Below are 23,731 nucleotides of genomic sequence, written 5' to 3'. Positions count from 1 at the left end.
ACCTTTTTGTATGTTGAGATGTGTCCTGCAGAGTGAGGTGAAGATGCCATTCATTTCACATTCAACTGATTTGTATTTTTCTTTGTGCAAAACTCTGAATAAACAGAAATCCTGGATGACTGCTCTACTAATTGCAATGGGAATGGAGAATGTATCTCGGGGCACTGCCACTGTTTCCCGGGATTCCTTGGTCCTGATTGTGCAAAAGGTAATCTCATACTAACTGACCCACGGTGCATGACAGAGATCATCATTATGCTGTGTGACTGTTGGGCTTGCAAAGATTGGAAGTGATTAAAGGAGATTAAATTCCTTTTTCCAGCCAGATGGCAGCTACAGTACAAGCACACACGTAGGAAATTTCTATCAGCCACTTCTCTCTCCCTGACTTTCAGAGTTAATAGATTCCTCCATCTCTTTTCGCATCCACTCCATGATTATAAAATGTATTTTTTAGTAAGTGTCTTAGCTTAGCAGAATGTTTTCTGTATTTGAAAGTGACAGGCAGTTTCACTTTGGAGAAAACTGTAAGTCCATCAAATGCTTTTGTGGTCTTAACTTGAATAGAGTGTAGAAAAGAAACCTAAAGCCTAAAGCAGCTTAGAGGCTGCTTTCCATTATTGGGGCAAAAAACATGCTAAAAAGATTGTAAGTGAGCTTATTTCTGATTTAGATATTTCTGTTGGTATTATCCGTCATCTGCTGCCTGTGGTGTCTGGAAGTTCTCATAGTTTTCCAGTGTTGCCTCAGATTTAGGATTGACTTTATGTTTTAAGAGCTTGATTGGCTCAGAAATGGATAGGGGATTGTAACAGTAAGCTTCCACATCGCTCATTTACGTGCATGTCAGTAACAGCTGAAACTTCAGGAATGTTAAGTCAGCTTAGAAGAAAGAAGAAAAGGGCAGTATTGTGCTTCAGTTCACAGGGAAGAAATATTCATCTTACTGAAATCGTAAGAAGGCGTCACTGCAAATGTACTGCAGAGGCCAATCAAGGGGAGGGAATTCTTTTTATCTTCTAAGAAGCCCCATTTCAGGTCAAAATTAAAGGTGTACTAGGGAATGAGACTGAGGAGATGAGGACATCGTATTACTGCTGCACTGCCCTAGTTGGAAGGTTTCAGCCTGTGACAACCCACGAATCAAACAGAGGAGGTGGGGGGCTGGAGTTGGATAAGCCATTTTACAGAACAAGAAATGCTATAAATGTTAATCTATGTAAGTATGTAAATACATTAAAAAGGTCAATCTGCCCTCTTCAGATTCCTGTCCGGTGCTGTGCAGTGGAAATGGAGAATATGAGAAAGGTCACTGTGTGTGTCGAAATGGGTGGAAAGGACCAGAGTGTGATGTTCCAGAAGAACAGTGTATTGATCCAACCTGCTTTGGCCACGGTACTTGTATCATGGGCGTCTGCATCTGTGTCCCTGGATACAAAGGAGAGATTTGTGAGGAAGGTTTGTGAAGTTTTCCTCTCTATAGTTGGGGGGTTTGATTTTTGTCTTTAATCTCCAAACCTTTTTTAAGGTAGTTAAGAACTCACATAGACCTGAGCAGCTGACTGAAGCAGTACTGTTTTGCCCAAAAGCACCTTTACTGTCTCGTAGAGAGTAATGTTAAGGTAGAAAATTATCAAAGGTAAAGGCACTCGGGACTCAGTGACAGTCAGTGGAAGCTGATCACACCATTTCCAAGATTCACATTTTTATTCTAAAAGAATAAAATTATTTAACATTGTGTGATAAGGCTATATAATAATTGCAGCATGGGCAGTCCTCTGAAGTACTCAGTTTCTCCTTTGGTTGAGGAGAGCTCTACTTCTCGGAGGATTTCTGTTCCCTCCCTCCACTGAATCTCAGTAGCAAGAGCAGAGCTGGGTGGGAGTTTTTGCCTTTCACCAAGCGATGTATTTTCAATTCTCCAAAAGTTTCCTGGAAAACATCCCAGCAAAAAGGATTCCTTTTTTTTTCCTTTTTTTTTTTTTTATGAAAGTTGTGAGACCATCTTGATCTGTTTGTCCCCCTGTTTCTTCTCTCAGGCTCCACATATTTTTTCAGGAAGGGTGGCTGGCAGCCCCAGTTCTTGCTGCCAGGAGCCTCGGTCCCTCAGCACACGCTGTCAGACAGCCCGGGCAGGCTTTTTTACTTGGCCAAAAGCTAAGGGTAAGGCAGTCAGAAGATCATTTAAACAAAATATGATGTGGTAGTTCTCCAAGGCGATCAGAAGATTGTAATCTGCTTTTCCCTTTCTTCATTCTCTTACATCTTAGATTTTTTCTGCGAAGAACATACTGACAATATAAAGCCAAAGGAGCAGGAAACAGTCTGTTTACCAGAACATACTTTGTATTTCTGTTGTCGTTTGTCAATTTTACTGTGAGCCTGTGTTGAGGGTACTAAACCAGCATCCTTTAAGGCTTGGCTACTAGAAAGTGGGGAATCCTGACAAGTAACTACTTATGCTCATCGTAGTACCAACGTGTCTCTGCCCGCATCTATAGAAAGAAGCAGGGTTTTTTAAGTTTGCCTCTTAGCATTTCTGAGATAGCTCATCAGCTTTAACTTTCTCCCTCTGTGCATAGCCTCGGAAAGCAGAACCCTTCTTCATGCTTGCCCTGATTTGGTGATGTTTCACTAGTCCCCTTAGCCTGAAGCTAGTGACAGCATACTTTGCACTTCCCGCTATATAGATTTTAGGTAATTGTTTTGAGTAGCACACAGAGGAGGTTCTTTCTGTGGCTTGAATTCTCTAGTCAGAAAAAATATCCAGGATGGATTTGATGGATTTGACATACCTGGTACAGTTTTTAAAGGGAGGATCAAGAGAATGCTGCTGACACACTCAGTTGCTGGTAGTTTCAGAAATGGACAAAAAAAAACCCCAAGAAAACCCAAATGGGAAAAAGCAAATAATGCACAGATTTACCCACTGAGGCCACAATGCTGAACAAGCCTGTAGCTGGTGAGCGGCTGCCTGTGGTCTTCGGTTGCTTTGTTTCTTGCCACAACGTGATCCTGCAAAACAGCTGAAAAAAAAAAAAATTAAGATAAATGTACTCAAACAGCTGTTGAAACTAAGAGTGTGAAAACATTGGATTTTTTAAGTAAGGGGCGTATTTAAATTTTTAAAAAGGTGGCATTATATAGAAATAGAGTGGATGAAACAAACCTGCACAACCAAGTACAGTGGGGTTTTATTGTAACAGTGTGTGTGTAACATGACTGTTCAGTTTACTGTATTGTACAGAGTAACTTCTGCAGCACTGGAAGCAATTCTGCCAGGAATTCAGATTACATTATTGTATGTAAATATGATTTTAATATTGTAGCCGTATTGTTAAAATAGCAGACGTAGTAACAGATGCACTATCCAGGGAACACTAGTAGCTACATGTATTCATTGCTGTGGGGAGTCCTTTGAATTTGTCATCAGATTATCATTACTAAAGTGGGTGATCCTTTTTAAACTGTTTACGGAGTCACTCAGTTTTAAAAGATTGGCAGAATAAAGAGCTGTTTCAGGATTGAGAGAAAATTGCTGAGTGTTTTTGTCCTGTACTTAGCAAGGTATGTATTGTCCAGAAACACTGATTCCTCACTTTTGGAATTACATTGTGCTGTGCACCAGCCTGGAAGGCTGAAAAAGATACAACATAAATCTTGAAATAAGATCTTAAATTGGTGGCATAGCAGCTCAAAAGATAAAGCATCACTTCTTTATTCTTAGGTCAAAAGGTCCTATAAACTGGAGGCCGTTTATCTCCACGTCTGAAATATTTAGTCTTCCCTTACTGAAGCAGAGAGCATCTCCTCATCCCTGTAGCACAGATCTGTTTGTTACATTTACAGTGTAATTATTAGAGCAGTGCTTGGGCAGATACTTGAAAAATACATGCAAGAACTTTCCAAGTGCCTCTTTAACATTAGTCTGAAGCATGATCTAACATGAATGAGCTTTTGGCTAATTGTTTCCTATGTTCAGACCCCCCAAATCCTTTCCAGCTCCGCAGGCTTCCTGCAGCCTCCAGAGAAGGCAGGCAGTGTTCTGCTTAAATCTGTCTTCTTAAAAAAATGCTGGGGGGTTATGAAAGAATATGCTGATTATATAGGACTAACTAGCTGATTTAAATTCTTCTACAGAGCTCCTGAATTTTTCACTAGAAATAGTTTAATCCAAATTGAGAACAAATTTAGCTCTTTGTTTGCAAATTGTTCATCACTACATTATGACTTTTATGAATCTGTTCATTATCTGCAATTGCCCAGCACATACTTTTTATGAGTGTATGAGATTATTTTTTTTTACAGCAAGCATTCAGTCAGATATTCACTGCTTGGGGTTAGTGGGTGGCCATTTTTTTTTCTATCAGATTTTCAGCTGTAGAGATAACTTTCCACAGGAAGATGAAAGAATAAATCTTTCTTTCCCCAGATGTAAATAAAAACACAGAGCGCAAATACCCAAATGGAAACACAATGCACAATTGTACAAGTAATTATTAATTGCTCCGGTTCTTTCCTAGCCCTGCTACTGGAGCTTGGACCAATAGATCTGTCTTGAGAATCTGCATTTTAAAAATAAGACAGTATCCTTGACGAGCAGAATGCTGTGACCTCTAACAGTCTGCGTGCTTGCTTCTTGTGTTGGTTTGGGCTTATACTTTTACACAGCTGTTAGCATATTCTGTATTTTCCTTGCCTTTGTTAACATTGTTTCAGTTTGGGTGCTTTTTGTGCAAATAGCCAATTAATCTGAATGCCTGATGTTGTATTTCGGTAGGAAACCGCTAAAAAAGTGTAAGTTTTATGCTCTAACTTGTACATTTCCCTGCTTTCCAGAGGACTGCTTGGATCCGATGTGCTCTGGCCACGGAGTGTGCGTTCAAGGGGAATGTCACTGCTCCACGGGCTGGGGTGGCGTGAACTGTGAGACATCACTCCCCGTGTGCCAGGAGCAGTGCTCAGGGCACGGGACTTTCCTCCTGGACACGGGGCTCTGCAGCTGTGAACCGCAGTGGACAGGTTCAGACTGTTCAACAGGTAGGCTGGAGATTTTTTCAATAATGCCTATGTTTTCTGTTTGAGTCATGAAAGAAAGTAGTTTCTGTTTCTGGGCTGGTATGAATTTAGAAAAACAAGATAGGGATGAACCAGGGATGCTGTGGCATGGCACTTAATGGGCTTGTCAGCAGCTGGCTTTCTGTTGACAAGGATAGAAAGGCTTTTTCTCTGTGACAAGTATGTTGACTGCCTGCTGGCGTGACAGCAAGAGCAGTAGTCCTGCAAGAGCCCAAGTGCCTCCTGGCATGGATTGGAGTTAAGCATGACTCTCGCCTGAGATGTTGAGCACTTATCAGGCTCATGCACGGAGGGAATCTTGCAACTCTGGGAGAAACCGGGTGGATATAAAAAAAGTAACAGTCTCAATGCAGTTGACTGATGAGTAAGAAGGCTTTGTCAAAAAAATCTTTAAACAAAAACGACCATCCATGCTGGGATAACAACTCTTTTCTTTCTTAGAGGACCATCAAGGTTTGAACCCATTGAATTTGATTAAGAGTTGAAATGGATTTCCTATGTGCTTTGTACATTTACGTTTCCTTTTCTTGAAATGAATGCACTGTGGACATTTTACTCTGTAATGGAGCATGTCATTACCAATGTACGTTCTACTATTTTTTTCCCCATAAAGCTCACACGACCGGAATCTCAGATGATACGTAGCACATCCCAGTACAGAATAGGTGCAAGTGACAGATTTGCTGAATACTCTGGAATGCAACCAGTGGTGCAAGTCACCAATTTTTTCTTAGAAATCATCATTCAAAAGAACACTTGGAACAGTATATACTTCCATTCAAATCTTTAAAATATATGGTTAAGGTCTTTAAGTTGGGACTCTTGAAATGTCCTTCCCCATGATAACTTTTTAAGCAACAAAATATCGACCTGCTAATAGTTTTCGGTGTTTGTTAAAACATCCTGCATTCATTCTACACTCTAGAATTAACGCATGGAATTTCAGTCTGTCACTGCCAGATGCTTTACTTGCTTTGATAAGAATTGACTTTTTATTGGCTTTCAGCAAAAATCCAGCTGCTTTCATTTTTATTATGTAATTTTTTAATGTGTTAACAATATTCCTTGAAGCTTAGTAACGTTGTACTTCCGTTAATGAAGCAATTAATTAGGAAAGGTGCTAGCTATGTAGTAATTTTTTACTCACAAAACATGCAAACTAATTCTGTTCTAATACAATGTTATTGTAGCTCAAAAAGATATGTTAACCTCCAATAGGTCTGTTGTGTCAGCTGCATGGGGCAATTAGATATTAAGTAAGAGAACAAAGGGCTAATAAATAACTGCAGTGAAGGGACTTTTATCTTGTGTGCTGGGATCATAGTTTTCATGTTTGTCTTGCCTCCAAAGCTGTTTAGGTTAATTTTTAGAAGGAAGATAACTTTTTTTCTTACTTCATCAACCAGCAGGGAAAATACCTCTCTTCATCCCTGTCTTCTGAGTAGTCAGAGGATGCTTTTACAACCATGAACAGGCATCTCTCTCTATAGCTAGATACTTCAGATCTCTCCTTGCAAATATATCTTTCTTCAGAGGTGTTAAACTAGATTCAGGATTGTTTTGGCAATGCAATGAGTGTTAGACTGAAGTATAGATGTTCATTTGCACTTGAGACTCTTCCCGTAGGATCGGTGATTGCTGTGCATGCTGGAAGTAAAGCCTGAATTTAGTGAGGAAGGAAAACATCAGTTACTAAGTAAGAAAACATAATGTGAGTAATAAGGTCAGAATAAACGAGCTGTCATATGTGAATGGAAAAAAATCATGAGGTTCTGTGCAGTGGAGAGGATGAAAAGGGTAAACCACAGACTGCCCGTCCAGAATCAGACAAGGAAAACTTTGCAACTGATAGACGAGCAGTCTCTCAGCCTGTCTCAAACCCTTGCACTTTCCCGCCATCTCTGTACTGCATCACTGTCAGCACAGTGAAAATTTGCCTTTCTGTATCACCTTGAAGACTACAGACTCCTGTCCTGTTGATTACTGCATTCCCCAGCAAATTCAAAATGCTTTCAAAATAAAAGGATAAATCATTTGAAGTTTTACGGTTTTCCTAAAGAGAAAATAATGTGTCTTGCTGTGCTTTATGAAGGAGAAATAGCAAAGGCTCCAGAATATTTTTGAGTACAGTATCCTGGATACACTGTCACCCACCTGAAGAAGAATGAGCCATCTCTATACCTTCCCTTACCTGCCCATCCCTAGCTCTTCAGACACTAAGAAATTCCATTTTACAAGCAGCAGACTGGGGAAAGACAGAAGTCGGTGTGGATGTGGAGGAACAGAGATGAAGGGTGACTGTGTGACCCATGCGTATCCTGAAAGGTTGCCAGTGTTTGAAGCTCCAGCCTGAGATCTGGAATCGTTCATGGATTTTTGAGGCTGGAAAAGGCCATGGTGTTCATGCTGTTTGAGTTTCTGTAGGACGTGTACCAAAAAAAAAAAATAATAAGAATCCTTCAGTTTCTGCTTGACACTTGTAATTTCTGTCCAGTTTTTAGAAATTTAACCTTCTCACAAAGACTTAAAATGAAGGGTAGGTTGCCATGTCCTTAGGTAAATTGTTTCAATTATGCCTGACCCTCTCTGCTAAAAAGTGTACCTTCTACTCCCGATTTGCATAGGTGAAAAGTCTTACAATTGTGTTCCTTTCTGTGAGGTGAAAGACTGTCAAATTCTTTGTCAAAGTCATTACATTTTTTGTCCTAAATGTTTATAAAAAGAGCCAATATTTTAAATACATTTGCTTCTCATAACGCTGCATACACACACCTCTCTCCCACCCCCCACCCCCACCCCCCGCCTTCTCTTTCTCTCTTTCTCCCTTTCTCTGTCTCCACTTCTACAAGAGGAATAAGGCCAGAAAAAAAATATGTATTTCTTGGGGTTTCAGGTAGGCATTTTGGGATGTTTGACTGACTACATAAAGCGTGTGGTTTTCTTTTCCTATTGCTTCATAAAACAATTACATTAAGGGAACACTGAAATTCCAAGCTTCAGTATTCAAAGGTCAAAGAGAGACAAAAGAAGATACCTACACGTTAACTAACTCATCTTTTCCGTGTTTCTTATGAAACAGGTTTCATTTTTCACACTTAAAGAAATGCCATTTTGCTAAGGATGTATGGCCTGATCATTCAAGCAGTCACTTGCTCCTGTATGTACTTGCTGTCCTGCACAGTTGCTGTACTAACGGCAATGTCTTTTCCTAATCTACCAGAATGTTCAGATCAGATTCTATGAAGTTGCATGTTGGGAGTGTTTGGATACAACAAACGCTGAAGTGTGACATGATTGAATTAATTGGCTGGTGAGAAGTGCGTAGTTTAAAAAGGGTGAGATGTGTATATAGTTATATATAAATATCTGAGGGAGCACATGCACAAAAGCACGGAGTAATGGAGTGATTTGGATTTATTCCTAGTCTTCCCTGGTGTGAGGCACAATTTCTTAAGGGACTGTCAAAATGAGGAGGCCACAGCTGCGATCCACCTAAGTATTGCAGAGTCCATCTTGGAGGCTTCCATATAGGAATATGAATTCTGCATTATCCCCTTTTTTGGGTCAGCAGCTACATGTCTCAGATTGTCCACTGAGCTTTTGTAATGCTTTTTCTGAAGAACTCTTCCTTTTTCTTTAGGCTTTATGTACGTTCTTAAGGAATTACTTTATTCAGTAGAATAGAATAATTCAACAGACAACACCTGTAGTACAAGGACTGGTGTAACTAGGGCACCCCTAGTATGTGTTCAGAGTTGAGGATCAATCTTCAATGCAAAAGTAACTCCAGTGTTAGAGATGTTTCTTACGCTACAGCAGTGGGGAGCAGCTGTGTGGCACAGAATTAACTACCATATAACCAGGTCAGAGTCCATCTGACTTACTGCTCTAGTTAAACTGTCCTGCCTGACCTATCGGCTTGAGCATCTCGTATGTATGAGGATTAGCTGGCGATCGGGCGCCTTTGTACCAGCGCTACAAAGCACACTGTTAACAGCTGTGAGCTGTGGAGAGCAGGTGCTTGCTGCTGAAATCGTTGACATCCTTTCCTGACCAGCTTCTAGCCAAAAGAGTGGCAATTCTGAAGAGCTTCAAGATCTTATTTTTGGCATCAGAGGCCTGAGGCGAGGATCCCCTCTCCAGTGTAGCATAGACCTGATCACTTTCTTTGCACTGCTTTGATTCCCAAAGTGTTTCCAAGACCAAAAGAAACAGCCACAGCACTGGTACAGTTCCACACTGTCCGAGCCAGTTCCATGTCCAGCAAAGTCTGCTCTGACCCATGGGCTGCCAAAACCCTATCTCCCTGCACCACCTCCAGATACTCCTTCTAGGTCTAAAGTTCTTGATGACTACTTGGCATGCTAGAACCCCAGAAAATCCTCTTACAGAACTCCAAAACAGCTGTCAGGATATTTTTTTCATCATGTTTGACTTGGTTCTCAATAAAAGCAGCTCAATGTGGCTTGGAAGTTGTTCAGACATTTAGTATTGCTAATCCTACGCTACTTGTAGGACACAACCTACACTGGCTTTTTATTCAGCTCTCTAAGATCCATCCTTTCAATATTCTTAACTGGGTATCTGTTACAGATGTATTTGGGCTCTTTCTACCCAACAATATTGAACTTCCATGAGAAGACATTTTCTTTTGTTAGCTCTGATTTCTATTTCCCTATCCCAAAGATGACGTGGTTTCCATTCAGGTTTTGCCTTGCTACTTATGCGCCTGTTCGTAAAGGCTCTTCCTGCTAGCTAACGTTCAAACAGAAAGTTAATATGCTTCTGATTCTGCTGCCTTCTTTAGGCAGCAGCAAATGAATTTCACTCTGAAAATATTGACAGATCTTTAGCTACACCCATCAAAACAACACGGATCGGTATCCTTTCTACCACCATATGTGACATCAGGAAGAAAAAAATCGCTTACCTTCTATCTGTACCTAATACTTGGTTTATTATATGGACAAGATCAAAGTGCTTTAATTGTTCTATTTGATTATACGCTGATGTGTATTTACCATGAAGGATATGGATTAGCCTGCTTTGCCAATTTGCCAACTGGCTTCAATGCTGAAGGTCAAAAACAAGCTGTGGTGCTCACTGCTTCAAAATTATACCAATGTCAGGTATTTGTAGAGAAGCAGCAGAGAGTTATGAGTTCTTCCAAATGCTGTACCTTGGACATAGCTGTTATAATTCCCGTTGCAAGTAGTGCTGCAGTCGTTATTCAAGTGATTAACAGAATCTTTCATTCCTGCCGGCCTGGCTGGACATTGCTTGCTGCCTTTACCTGTGGTGTAATCTACATTGAAATACTCAGGGAGGTTCAGTGTCTTCTACAATAACTTTATTTCTTTGTTTTAGTCAAGCGTCCCTCAAACAGTCATCTCTCCCACTTGCTGTAGTCTCCACCTTGGACTGTACAAGGAATGAGGAGAGTTGTGTCCACTTTTCCCTAAAAGTAAGGAAGGCACAGCTGTTCGGGCCAAGCTAAGCTGAACTCAGGCAGAGCTCCACAGGTATCTCCGAGGAAAGCTGTCTTTCCACCATTTTGATTCCATAAATGTTTCCAAGACAGAAAGAAACAGCAAAAGCCCTGTTACAGTTCCACATTGTCCAAGACATTGACCCCAACAGTCATACCTACCACGCAGCAAATAGATCATCTTCAAACATTGTAATGGCTTTAGCTCATGCTGTCAAAAAAAACCATGTGCTTTTACCTCTCTAATCGTTAGTTTGTGGAAAAACAAATGCTTTTCTGACGTAAAGCCCTGAAAATTAAAAGACCCATGATAATACTGACAATATAAATGTGAGTATTCTGTGTCTTAACTAATTCCTTACTGTCTTGTTTATCACTTCGCTCATTTAATTTTAGGGTTTTTTTCTAGTTTGGTCATACTTTGGCAAGTAGCACAAAAATGCCCAAAGATATTTGGCCATTACCAATATAGCCACCTGACAGGGGAAGAGATTGGGTTCCATTTCTCATTCAGTCTCTCCCCCTCCTCCTCTAAAAGATGTGAATAGAGAATAGGAATTTCATACTTTGTTCCAAGTGAGACCGATTAGAAAATATTTTTTTATGAAAACTGCCTGTGCTGGAAAAGGTCGTCCTTGGTATATTTTAGAGTCTCAGCATCTTTACACCATACTGAAACCACTTATGGTTCGATGTGAAAATCCGTTATTATGCAGACCTTGAACATATGGCTCAGTTGACCGGTACAGTATGGGGGTGATCTTTCTGCATACGTGACAGTAGGATGGAAGACTGATAGTACACTTTTTTAATGTCACCACGACTTCGATATAGTCAACTTTCTGCTTAGTGTCTGTGGATTTTTTTTGCTTTATTTATAGGCTGTCATCCAAAATCCCTTGATGCTAATGAGTCATCTCCCTTTGAGGCATAAGGCAGTGCTTTTCAGAAAGACAAAACCAAAATTCTGAGTACTGACTACTTGTGTCAAGTAGAAGGGAAGCTCTGGCTAATTGAAGGTGCAACATTAACAAACTGAACAAAAAAACTTGTCTTCTGTTCTTAGATTGACACCTTTAACATGGAGCCTTGAGATTAAAGTAGTGAAATATCAAGAGAAAATCGATGACAGAGTTGTTCAGCTGGGCAGAGCCTTAGCTAGCACAAATTAGTGTAACCGCAGTGATGCCACCAATGCAATCCCACTGTGTTTCAGGTGAGAATCCAGGCCTGAGTCGCTAATTAATTGCAGCATTATGCCTAAACGATTACAGACTGAAAAGAAATGAAATCTGTGACAGAGCTGATGCCACTGACATTCTGTCCTGTATTCGTTTCTCTAGACTCTATGCAGCCAAAGTAGGCCATTTTCCATCCTCCTTACTCCAGGACATTTGTCATAATTCCATTGAATCCATTTATACCGCTGAAGCAACCTAATTATGATTGGGAAAAGAATACTGGCAGTTCTTAGTCACAAAAACATTCATCCTAAAATGATTATATGGAGATGGTATATATTTAGCGTATCTATTTTTGGTTAAGCTCTCTCTAGCAAGATTGGTGATAATTTTGCAAAGGGTAAAAATGGATCAGCAGCCTCTTCCTTCAGTGTCTTGCAAAGCATGAAACCTCTTTAAAACTGAAGTGCTTTGAAAAATGCAAAATGTTGTAATTGTTGTAAATTGATATGTGCAGAGTAGAGTAATTTAAAAATCATTAGAAGTATGCATTTTTTAAAGTGCTTCAAAAAGAGATGAAGGCATAATACAGTATATTAATATAGTTCAAGACATTTCAAATGGGTTTCAAAATTAAACATCAAAAACTGCAACTTGAAAAAATAAGGTAAAACCATTTCATTGCAATCAGAAAACTCTTCAGGTTTAGAAAATTGCAATGTCTGGGTGTCAGTCATTCTCATTTGCCAAGGACAAGGATATTCACTACAAACAACTTGCAGTACTGAAAATGGCCTTGAAATTTGCTCGATGTATGATGTAATGTCATGCATTTTCTGTAGACTGCTCTGTTCCACGTTGGTACTTCTACTCTGCTCCCAATTTTAGACAAATTTCAAGAACTTTTTAATTACACTGTAACCATCCTTCATTGTTTTGTTCTGAAGAAATGATGGACTTATTTAATTTCATCTAACTGTCCTCGTTCTTTGTGAGAAACTTTGACTATTACTGCTCTGCTAATTAAAAGGATGATTGAAATTTCCCCTGCTGTTCATTGTCTGACGTTGTAGGAAGAGTCTTCTTACTACCGTGTATTTCATTGAAAAGAAAAAAACCTATGTGTTACTAGTTTGATTTGTATCTCGTGTAGAGTTGCAAGAGTTTGCAAAAAGATACCTGGTGAGCAAGATTTCTATTAAAAACTTAGTAGTTAAAGATTGGAACACTTAATATGTGTTGCTGGAGAATTTAAACATGAGATATTTAAGGCAGTGAAGAAGCACTCCAATAAAAATTAATTCTCCTGCATCTTGAAATTGGTCCAGAGGGAACCAGAAATACCTGATGTATTGATTTAAGAAATAGGATAAGTCAAGGGTATGAGATATACAATGAGGAAACTTGGGATGTTTCTCAACTGATTGCTGCTTATTTTGCAGATATGCCAAAAATAATGGCTCCATCCTTCCCTTTTTCTTCCTGAAAATTAAGATTCTTAATCTATTGCTGTCTGCAACTCATTCAGCAATTATTGGAAATATCCCTCATTCAAATGTAAACGTAATTTACTTAAGTCAGCTTTTGTAAATCCTGGTCTGATCCACGAAAAGGTGTTACATATTCCACTGGGCGGAATCCACAGGCCTGATTTCGGATGCTTCTACCACAGCAGGTCTTCCCTTATCCAGGAGCAAGATCCCCAGATTGCTGTGGTGACAGCAACACGGTCCGGTTCATCCTGCCTTCTAGGCGGCTAACAGAGACTTTCCTCTCTGCATGTATGGCATCGCCTCTCTGCGGGGAGTCCGTTGTGTCCAGGAACGGTCCACCTCTGTGTTTTGTCCTAGACCAGCTCCAACAGATCTGTTTGGAGAGTAATGCTCATCAGGATCCTTAGGTAGTACCTGTGTAAAATCACATGTATTGTGAAACTAGAGGTGACATGAAGGTACTCTGACCTCAGCTGGGTGATTATCTAGTAGCAAAACCAGGCAAATAAGTGGGATTTTTGGTAGCAATGCAGGGGCCAAAGTTGTTCAAGCGCCTCCAAATCAGGTAAACGGAGCAAAGGGTTTAAGTTTTTAAATTTTAGATTTAGCCATTTAAGTTGTAATTAAGTGCCTACATCCCTTTTTGCATCTCAACTTTATCACCTGCATGGTAATCAATCTACTAGACAGTGATTAAGAACCATAGTAAAACAACTGATAGGCAATAGCATGGAGAGGACTCTATGTCCAAGAAAATATCAAGATGGACATTCTGAATACGAAAGGCTTGTACTCCACGAGAACCCTTTATAAAAGAGGCCTCTGAAGTAGAGAAGTTGTGGGGACATTCTGCTGGTGTTGTGGATGCTGCAGTGGAGGTGAAAAACATCCTAGATGGCCAACAGAACAGTAGCAGCATACAAAATATTTGCTAAACCAAGTCCAGTGATGAAACCCTGACAAGTTACCCTACCACCAGCATTTAAGGAAGGGTTCTTGTGTTAGGAGGGAGCTTAACCTCCCTCACAGCTGGAAAAGCACAAATGAGAATTGCTAGAGCAAGAGTACAAAAAGGCACTAGAACACCTGGAGGTTTTGTCCTTCCGTGAATTTCAGAACATCTATGGTGCAAAATGTGTCACATCAGTTCCCTGAAAAGCAGAGTTTTTTAACACTTTTTTTATTGTCATGGTAAAAGTTCTACAAAAATAGCTGTCATTTCAATATGCTTATGCAGCAGAGTCTATGAATTTTAACTTACCTCTGAAAATAGGAAATTGCTATTGATAAAATTCAAAATGACAGGGACTTTCTTTTCTCCTACATATTGCATTTTTAAGCTTTTTGATTGTGTAGATTGTTGCAAGGGTAATATATGTAGACATCTAATCAATTCCTGGTCTCTGCCCTCTTTAAGCACTCCTGCTTACATGTTGAGGCTCACGTAATACTTTTTAAAGAAAAATAAATTTATAGTAATTATGCAAGAACATTTCAACAGTGATAAAGCATAAACTCTTGTGATTGTAGCTGCAGTGTACTTTTGCTCTTCAGTTTAGGAAGTCTTGGCTATTTTATAAACAGATTGTTAAAATAGTATCTATCACCTTGTGATCCAAAACCATTTTCTGATGGACTGCAGCAAAGTGATTATTCACATGGCGTATTTGTATTTTCAGCCTCTGCTCTGGTCACCCATGTACTCATTACAAAAGTGCCTTGAGGAAGGGTGGCCAGCCCGGCCGTGCCTCCGTCGGCTCTGCAGAGCAAGACGTAGCAGGGTATCTTTAAGCAATATGTGACGGGGCAGCATGTCCTGGGAATAACAGAACTGCCTCGGCAAAGCAGTTTGCCCGGGCAAGGGGGGACCAGGGAGAAATGATGAGTTAGTAAAAGAAGGTAGGCAGTGTAGAAGGAAGAGAGCAAGCAAAATAATAAAGGGCACTCATTTGCTTCTTGAAATCTGCAGAGCACTCTGGCAGTTGCCCCGGGGGCGCTGAGGTGTGATGGCTGTGCTCACTTACAAGCCAGGGTCCCGTGCCCAAGGTGCTGCTTCTCCCTGGTGCAGGAAAAACACAAGTCATGAGCTGCATCTTTGCTTGAGCAGCAACAGGACAGAACAGCAGCTGCCAGATGCGTGTTGCTATTTCTGTTTGTGCTGCTGACACAGAGGAAGTTCTGGGTTATTTACTGGGAGCGGCTTTATCTCGCTCTGCGCTCATCTCTACGAGCACCGCAGTGACCACAGAAATGTTTGCTCCTTCTCCGTGTAAGCAATGTCCATAGGCAGGCACTGAGCGCTGTGTGACTTCTGCTGCTTGAGGCAGCACTCCTTGCTTTTGCAGAGGAGCTTGTTACACCTGGCTGTTGAGTTGGTCCAAGAAACTATTTTTGCTAAAAAGGGATCAAGCAAGGACAGCTTCTTCAGCTGGATTTACTTTTGACTGTCAACGTGAGATGTTACTTAGAAGCTGGTAATGAGTTTTAATTTCTTGTATGAGTTTACTGCGATACAAATTGGTTGTTGGGAACAGAGTTCCTAAGGTTTATTGTAGTTGATCCACTGTTTCTGTCTGCCCGTGTAGTCTGGCTCTTCACTGAAGGAAAAAAAAAGGGGAAAAAAAAAAAAAAAAAAGATAAAAATGGAAGTATGGCCTTTTAAAAGCATCCAGTCCTGGCATGTCGATGTGGATTCTGTGAGTCAGTGTTCCCTTTCCTTCTGAGTTTCTGAGTGACAATTCTATGTCCAATTTGGGCAACAATGGCATCTGTACCACTTTGGGGCTGCCATTGCTTTTACACAGGTGAAACTGGGTAGATGTTCCTGTAATACATTGAGGAGCAGTACCAGTGTGCACCTCTTCTGCATTTTGAGCCCTTTGGAGGTATGACAAGTAAAATACATCTTCATTACTGAAGTCAGTAGGTACACCTAATGCACAGAGCGTGGGAGCTGCATGAGGTAAGCACTTAACCAGAGCGATTTTTGTGAGTAGACCCATATTCAAGGTCATCCTGTAAGCCACTGAGTTAAGGATGGTGCCTACTCTTTGCACATAGTGCTTAAATAAATCATTACTTCTTTACTGAATGCTACTAATCAAATTTGCTAATTAAATGATGGTGGAAAGCTTTATGCTCTGAGCAGAGCCTTAGTCAGTGTTAATAATGGTACTTCTGTGTATCATGAAAGATTTAGGTGAAGGTGTATCCTGGTCTACTCGGGCATTCTGGTGAATCTTTGCTGAAAATAAGTGTCTCAAAATCTTTTATTTTCTTTTGATGATCTTTTATTTTCTTTTGATGCTGTATTAGTTCAGGCTGTACCTGCGGCAGCTTTATTAAGTGTGCCTACTGAGCCATCTCTTTGACTGTTTCCTTCTTCCCTACAAAGCCATTTGGTTGCTCTCCATGTTTCTCATCGTTATCATAAGCCTCGCGCCTTTCCTATTTCTCATGGTCTGTCACTTGCTCAACAGGTTTCCCATTTTTCCTACACAACTGGCATCTCAGCCAGCGGAGCTGTGGACTGCATTTTCTCCTCTGCAAGTGAACACAAAGGCATCGCTCCCATAGCTTTCATCTCGCTCATTACTGCTCACGATAGATTGTTCTGGACTGCTTTCTTACTGGTCTCCTGATCAAATGAAATATTGAGCCAGGTAGACATTGCACGGTGTTTCCTTTTGTGGTTCTCGGTGTATTGTGAAGGATTTCAGAGCTTGTTAGTCAGGGTATGAATCTCCAGTGACAACTGTAATCTCGCTGCTTTACAACACGTACAACTTGAAATCAAACAGTGGAGACAAATTATAAAACAGGAACAAATTTGACAAGGAAACTCCACGTTTACTCGGGAAACACGGTTTTAAAAAATGTCCTGGTCAGAATACGGTGTGGTTCTCCTCACCCTTGTGTCAGACTAATCTTCCTTGCTATTAGGTTACACTTTTGCTCATTTATTTTAAACATTTCCCACAAAGGCCTTGTCCAACCTGCCAACCTGTTTCATCTCTAAGAAAGAGACAGGTCCCACAGCTGAAGTCCCTTGTGTGGCAGGCACAGCACAATTCTGTTCTGCTTCACCCCAGTGCTGTGGCTGGGTAAACAGAGATATGCCCAGTGGCAAACAGGTAATCCTTTTCAGTGGTATCAATTTTCGGAGCTTTGGCTGCCTGAAATGAAATATCTGTTAGTATGTTTAGCATTATCAGTCCAGATTCATCAGGCTGTATTGATTAAATTTTTGCACTGTAAAAATACCATTTTGAACCACAGCAAAATCGATAAAGGGTGAGGGTTTTTTATATATACAAATTGGATTTGGATCAGGAAGAAAATATTCTTCATCAGATGAAAAATAAGTCAGGGAGGGAAGTGTGATACAAGATCTAAGAAGGGGGGGAAAGTTTCTCTGCCATTTCCCCTGCCTCTGCTGTGTTTGCCCTTTTGGACTGTTCTATCTGTCCGCTGATTAATTTTCTACAGAAACAAATTTTCAAGCAAATTGAGGCTCCCGGTTTGGAAAAGAAACTTTAAAATAGGTGTAGCATTACCAGAAGTTAAGTTTTTTTAAAAAAATGCAATTACATTCATATATTTAGAGTTGCACAATGGTGTTAATGGCAGCCTTCCTACTTGAAGACAGAAGAGCTGTTTAGAGAGTACTTAATGCATCAGAAATAAGTACAATGAGATGGCGGTAGGTTTATTTCCAGAAAGAAATTAAAACCCATCATTAGATTGATGGTGAAATGTTCTGAGTAACAAACAGTTGAGGATACGGCATTTTAGTTCCGGTGGGTTTATTTTATGTGTTGCGGGCTGTGGTAAGAAGATAAAGGCAGTCGGATACCTGTGAGGCAACATGCCAGGAAGAGTTTCTGCGTGAAGCTTGCAGTAGAAAGGTTTAAAATGAAACAGTATTTGGAAAATGGAGAAGTTTTGCCTTGGGTAGAAATAGTTAATCATTGTGCAGTAATTGTGTCTGAATGATCCCAAATAATAGTCCTGGCCAGGTGAAATGCGAATTGCCCGTGTTTTGCTCTGATGACACTGGCTATTCAGTAGTGCCTTTCTGCAACTCTTGTCTCCCTGAGGAAGACCCGACCTCCCAAAGTGCCTCACTGCCTCCCGGTAGAACATCTCCTGCGATAATGCCGGCCCTACCGTGAAGAAGAGCGCCAGGATTGATCATATCTTCACTTAGAGCGATTTCAGCTGTGCTGTTTTGCAGTTGCCAGTGAGACCACCCAAAAGCTTATTTAATGGAATCACTAATTTGTTTCATAGCAAAACCAATAGATCTAGTGAAGAGAAAACAGGGAACAGGCATCAGTCATGTACTCATGAGGGAAAGGGGGTACTTAATGAGTCCAAATAGTAGAAGACATTGAGAAGACGCAAGAAAGGAATGCTTTTTAAGGAGCGTCTGTGTAATGCACAGAAAACTGTAAATGGTCGTAATATCCTATGAGCCTCTCTACCATCATTCAGAGCCAGGAACAAGGGAAAACACAATTTGTGGTAGGACCTGTTTTCTCCTTGAGAATTTTTTCAAAATCATTTCGTCTTCTGCTTAACCTAGCTTTATATGCTCTCTACAGTCTCTTGCTTCATGACAGTGTCAGAAAGGATAAATATCAGGAGCTGAATAAATTTTAAGCATTCTAGTCTGATAACACACTGTAATAGAAAACTACTTCAGACACAGATGTCTGAAGTTGGGTGAGATGAATCTCATTCTTTGTGTCTTTTGTTGGGATGAGACACCAAGTCCCACTTTGTGCAAGAGCAGAATCTTTGGAAATTACTGTGGAAATTATTTTGAAGGTATATGTGAGATAAATTCAATGCGGTACTTTTGCAGCATTTGTGTAGTTAACATCAAAGTGTTGCCTTGAATTTATTCGCACAAATATAACAAACCGCTCAAATTCACAAATTGTTCTGGTACTCTGCGATGACCCTTAATATTTTTCTTTGTCAGGTATAAGCGTGTGATGCATGGAGAGAAGGACAAGAAGTATTGCAGTAAGAGAAACTTAGACTGAGAGAATATTTGTCTGTGATGATAGTCTGGTGGTAGTATGGATTACCTAGTCCTGTTGTAGGTTCTCTGTTGCTGGGATCCTTTAAGGGATGCCAGGTATGATTGAATTTGAAACAAGGAAGAGCAGATGATCATGTGGAGTCCTTTGCAACTCCGTTTTCTATATATCTGCATTAAAATAAGTAAACTGGGCTATGCAGGTAGATACATGTCAGAACTGTGTGTTATTTTAGTATTCTGATAGTAGATAGTAGAGCAGTAGAGGTGGATGTTTTGTTTTGTTTGTTTTTAATTGCCAAATAGTTGTCAGTCATTTGTTAATGATCTATCCTATTGATTTCTTTTTGATTGCACCAACTTTTACAGAAAGTTCTATGGCATTTTCCCATCAAGTGTACCTGAGTGGTGCGAAGGGTGGGCAGGAGGTGTAGCAGTTTTGTTGAGGCACCTTTGCTGCCTTTTCCACCCAGGAACCTGATTCCTGTTTGCCAAAGGAAACACATTCACAAACCCTGGCAGCTGACAGCTGAAGACTTCAAAATTGTTTTGCAAACACTTCCACGTCCCTTTCAATTCCAGCTTGGCCTTGGAGAGCAGGTGCCACTGATTACTGGCACAGCCCATGCGGTGCTTCTGCACTGTCCCCCTACAAAACTGGCCCTTCCTCGAGGGTTTATTGGCAAAGGTGTGGCTGGCCAAGGATGTAAAACATTGCACACCTTACGGACACACGGTAACACTGTTGGAGAAGCCTAGATTAGCTGCAGTTATAACATCCAGATTGCCAAAGGAGTATATTTAAATGGGGAGAGTAATATAAGCTGTACCACAAAAATAACATCTCTTCTAGTACAGATAGGTAAAACTTGACATCTACATTAAGCCTCTATAGCGCTCTCTCAGGTAACCTTCTCTAGTGGGGACGACTTTCTGTTAGGTTTTACTGGGGAAAAAAAAAAAAAAAAAAAAGCTCAAGTGTTTTTGAAACTCCTAAAACTAAAATTTTGAACTTTTTTTGCAGTGTAAAAAATTATATTAATAAAATCAGTTGCTGAAAATGAAAGTTAGAACAGAGCTGTCTCCAGGACACAGCAGGAAGGTAATTTAAAAAGCTCAGGAACATTGTTGAAATTATCATGCAAGCTTATTAAATGCAATGTATATTTAAATTGAAAAAACTTCCTTTATTAGGCCTAGATAGGTGATTTTTTGCTGCCTCTAGCAGTTAAGCTTATTGGGTGAAAGTCAGGATAGATTAATTTCTAATCTTTATGGGAAACCACTTATTAAAAAATGGATAGCAGAATTATTAATATGAGACTTAAGGTTTAGACTGTCTGTGGAACAGGACCCACCGCTGAATGTGAAGAAAAGTAAAATGAAAGTGTTTTCATAGTATTTGACCACTTTTGTTTGCATACAGTTTTGTATTCTTAGCTTGATCTTCTAAGAGTTATTTCTGAAACGTGTCAAATTAGCATTAAAATCTTCCTTTATCATTACAAATTATAAAATATTTAGCTTTAATTTCCCTTTTCATATCATACAAGTAGAAACTTATTATAAAACAGATTTGAAAGAACTTATTGTTGACTTAGGTAATTAAAAAGAAGAATGTGGAGTGAATTTTTAATGCTTTTTAGATTAGTTCAGCAATGATCAACCTATTTGTCTCCTTCTCAAGAATATGTACAAATAACGCTTCACAGCTCGCCTTTGCCTTCTTCCGAGAAGATTAATGAGCACTCGGAATTAAGGACATGTCAGTACAAATTCTATACTGCGTTGAACTGGTTTCAGTCTCCTGTTCATTAGTTGATTTAAGGCTGAGGACTCTGATTTTTAGATTTGATCAAGATGCCGTTTCATGAGAACCTGTAAGGAACTGGGGGGTCGGCTGAGGCCAGCGCACAGCACCCGGTCGGTGCGTGCTGGCAGCGACCCTGCGCCGCGGAGCTGGTTTTCAATAAGGGAATTAACTTCCCAGCCCTTCGTTTAGAGAACCTGGGTTTGATTGCAACATGTACAGGTATGAAAACTGAAACAGGGCCATGAATTACGGTGAATTAGGGTGACTCTTGGTTTAGGGGGAGCCCCTGCAAGTCATGCCTGCTGAGGATCTGGTCCCTTAGCCACAGACCAGCCCGCGGCCTGCCACACTGCACAGGATCTGCCTGGAGCTCAGGCAGGCAATGTCCCACTAAACAGTGACAAAGAGGAGTGACAAAGAAGAGGTGGCTTTTATGTGAGCCTACAAACCAAAACGCCAAGGCAGCCGAGGGCCTTCATGAATTGTGTGTGTTGAACTGAACGTTGTGGGAACGGTTGACATTTAGTGTAACAGCATAACTAGAGGCTTGTGATGTAACATCCTCAAGTCGACTAAGCCAAACTGTACCTCTTGTCACCTGCCTCCCTTGTTACCTTACGTGTCACCTCCCCCTTGCTCTGGCCCTCTGCAGTCAGAGGATGGCACAGCTCGTGGCTCCCCAGCTGGACAGTCCCCATCCAAGCTGTGCACAGCCTCTCCTCCCTTGCACAGCCCATGTTGCTGCTTCGATATCTCAGTGGGCTGGTTAGCTCAGCAAACTTTCAGGTGTCTATTATATATATATATATATAGCATATATGTATGTATAAAATAAAGCAAATAACGATCTGCCAGTTCCATGACCTGGGTCAGCTCAGTACTGTTTCAGACAGTAAGCTCCAGGGCAGGGACCACAGAGCCAGGAGATGGATGGAGAGGAGAGGGAGCAGAATAGCCGTTTCCATCGGAGCAGACATGCTTGGCTGTCTGAGCCACTGCACCCACAGGTCAACGCCCTTGCCCCGCTGTGCTGGCTCCTTCCAGAGCACCTACTGCTTTTTGGGGTGCTTCTGAGTCCTGTAGGACCAACTGCTATGGAAGCAGGAAGATGCCCCATTGAGCAGAACAGTTACATGATGCCTGACTTACTGTCTGACTGCAGGGCTGCCTGAATTTTTACCACACTGGCTTTGTTTTGAAACTCTGCCTATTTCAAGTTATTGTTTTGTTTCCTGTTGCATTTGGTTACTGTCCCCTTGCTTGAATCTCCTGTTGCCTAGTCTGCTGTGGAAACCCACTCCCTCGATACAAACACAAATGCTAATGTGGCTCCCTGCTATGCTGGTATTTCTGGACTTGTTTATCGACGGGAGGAGCTAAGAAATTGTTTTACATTTGAAAACAGCACAACCTGCACTGATAATGCTTTTTTTAATCTTCGTTGTTTGAATTAGCTGTGGATTAAAGCTGCAGGCCCTACCACAGCATTAATAGGATGACATTGGGCTTGGTTTCCCTTGCTTTGCATGAGAAGTCTGGGGAGAATCTTGGATTTTCGTGGCAGAATGCATTATCGCCGTAAACAGCATTTCTGAAGCCTCAAATTAAATCACCGAAACAAATGTAAGTCTCAAAATTGGCCTCAGTGACCATGAAGTGTGAGCTGGCTGAGCAGCAGAAGAACGGCAGAGGTAACTGCAGAAAGTGTCTGGTCCAAACTAAGAAACCAGGTTTCATTACAGCTGGTACTTACAGAATTGGTTTTGATTTGGCTTAGTCGACTTGAGGTTGTTACATCACAAGCCTCTAGTTATGCTGTTACACTAACTGTCAAAGAAGAGTTAGACTAAATATTTGAGGGGGGGAAATGCATTACTGGATGGAAAGGCAAGAGCTAGGTAAGATCATTCCTGCATTCCTTTGCTGGAACAGGTTTGACACACTCTTTTTTTGTAACATTTTTTAGTCAGTTACTGGTATCTGGCTACTGTGCCCTGACTTGTTGGCAGAAACAAGGTGTGAAAACTGAGTAACTGGGTGCAGGACAACTAACATAACATTTGCTGTGGCACAGAGCCAGTTTTGGTGCCAGAATTTGTGCCAGTGTGTTTTCTTTCCAAGACAGCATGGCTGGGATAGAGGAAGCCACTGTATTCCCATAGGTGAAAAATAAAGGAAAATTCATCTGGCTGTGTATGATCTTATGTGGGAAAATAAAATATTAAAAAAAAAAAGAGTCTTGTGAGTGAAAACTATATAGTGACTGGCCTAGGATATTTTTTGATGAGATAGGAAATCTTGTATCTCCACTTCATTAATCTGATTGAATTTAGGAACTTAAATAGCATTTAAACTTTTTATTTCTTGTGTGAGCCATAGCGAAAACAATGGAAAACTTCAAACATTTTAAGATCCATTTAATTTGGGGGTTGTAAAACAGGAATATGTGCAAGATCTATTTCCTGGTGGTAGGGATGTGCCTACATTGCCTTCGGCTCCATGCTGCTGTTGCTTTAGTTTGCTTGGAGGATGAGTTTGTCGTGATTAGCCTCTGCTGGGTGGGCAGGCAGAGGTGGGGCAGGCGTGCATGCCATGCGTGGGGATGTGTTCAAGGTTATCCACATGGTG

At 40.7% G+C, this 23,731-nt stretch overlaps 1 protein-coding gene across 4 annotated transcripts in view; it reads left to right on the top strand.

The window, feature by feature from the left end:
* Positions 1-23,731, top strand: part of TENM1 (teneurin transmembrane protein 1) — a 571,145-nt gene that overhangs the window by 439,376 nt on the left and 108,038 nt on the right. For all 4 annotated transcript variants that reach the window (XM_080365640.1, XM_080365639.1, XM_080365641.1 and 1 more), the window contains 3 exons: positions 107-208; positions 1,264-1,458; positions 4,840-5,040. In XM_080365640.1, the coding sequence (XP_080221766.1) occupies positions 107-208; positions 1,264-1,458; positions 4,840-5,040 (498 nt within the window). The remainder of the gene's footprint in view (positions 1-106; positions 209-1,263; positions 1,459-4,839; positions 5,041-23,731) is intronic.

Source organism: Falco punctatus, assembly GCF_963210335.1.
Source record: "Falco punctatus genome assembly, chromosome: 15".
In the NCBI taxonomy this organism is placed as follows: Eukaryota; Metazoa; Chordata; class Aves; order Falconiformes; family Falconidae; genus Falco; species Falco punctatus.
Note: the sequence above shows the minus strand (reverse complement) of the source record. Positions and strands in the feature narration are given on the sequence as shown.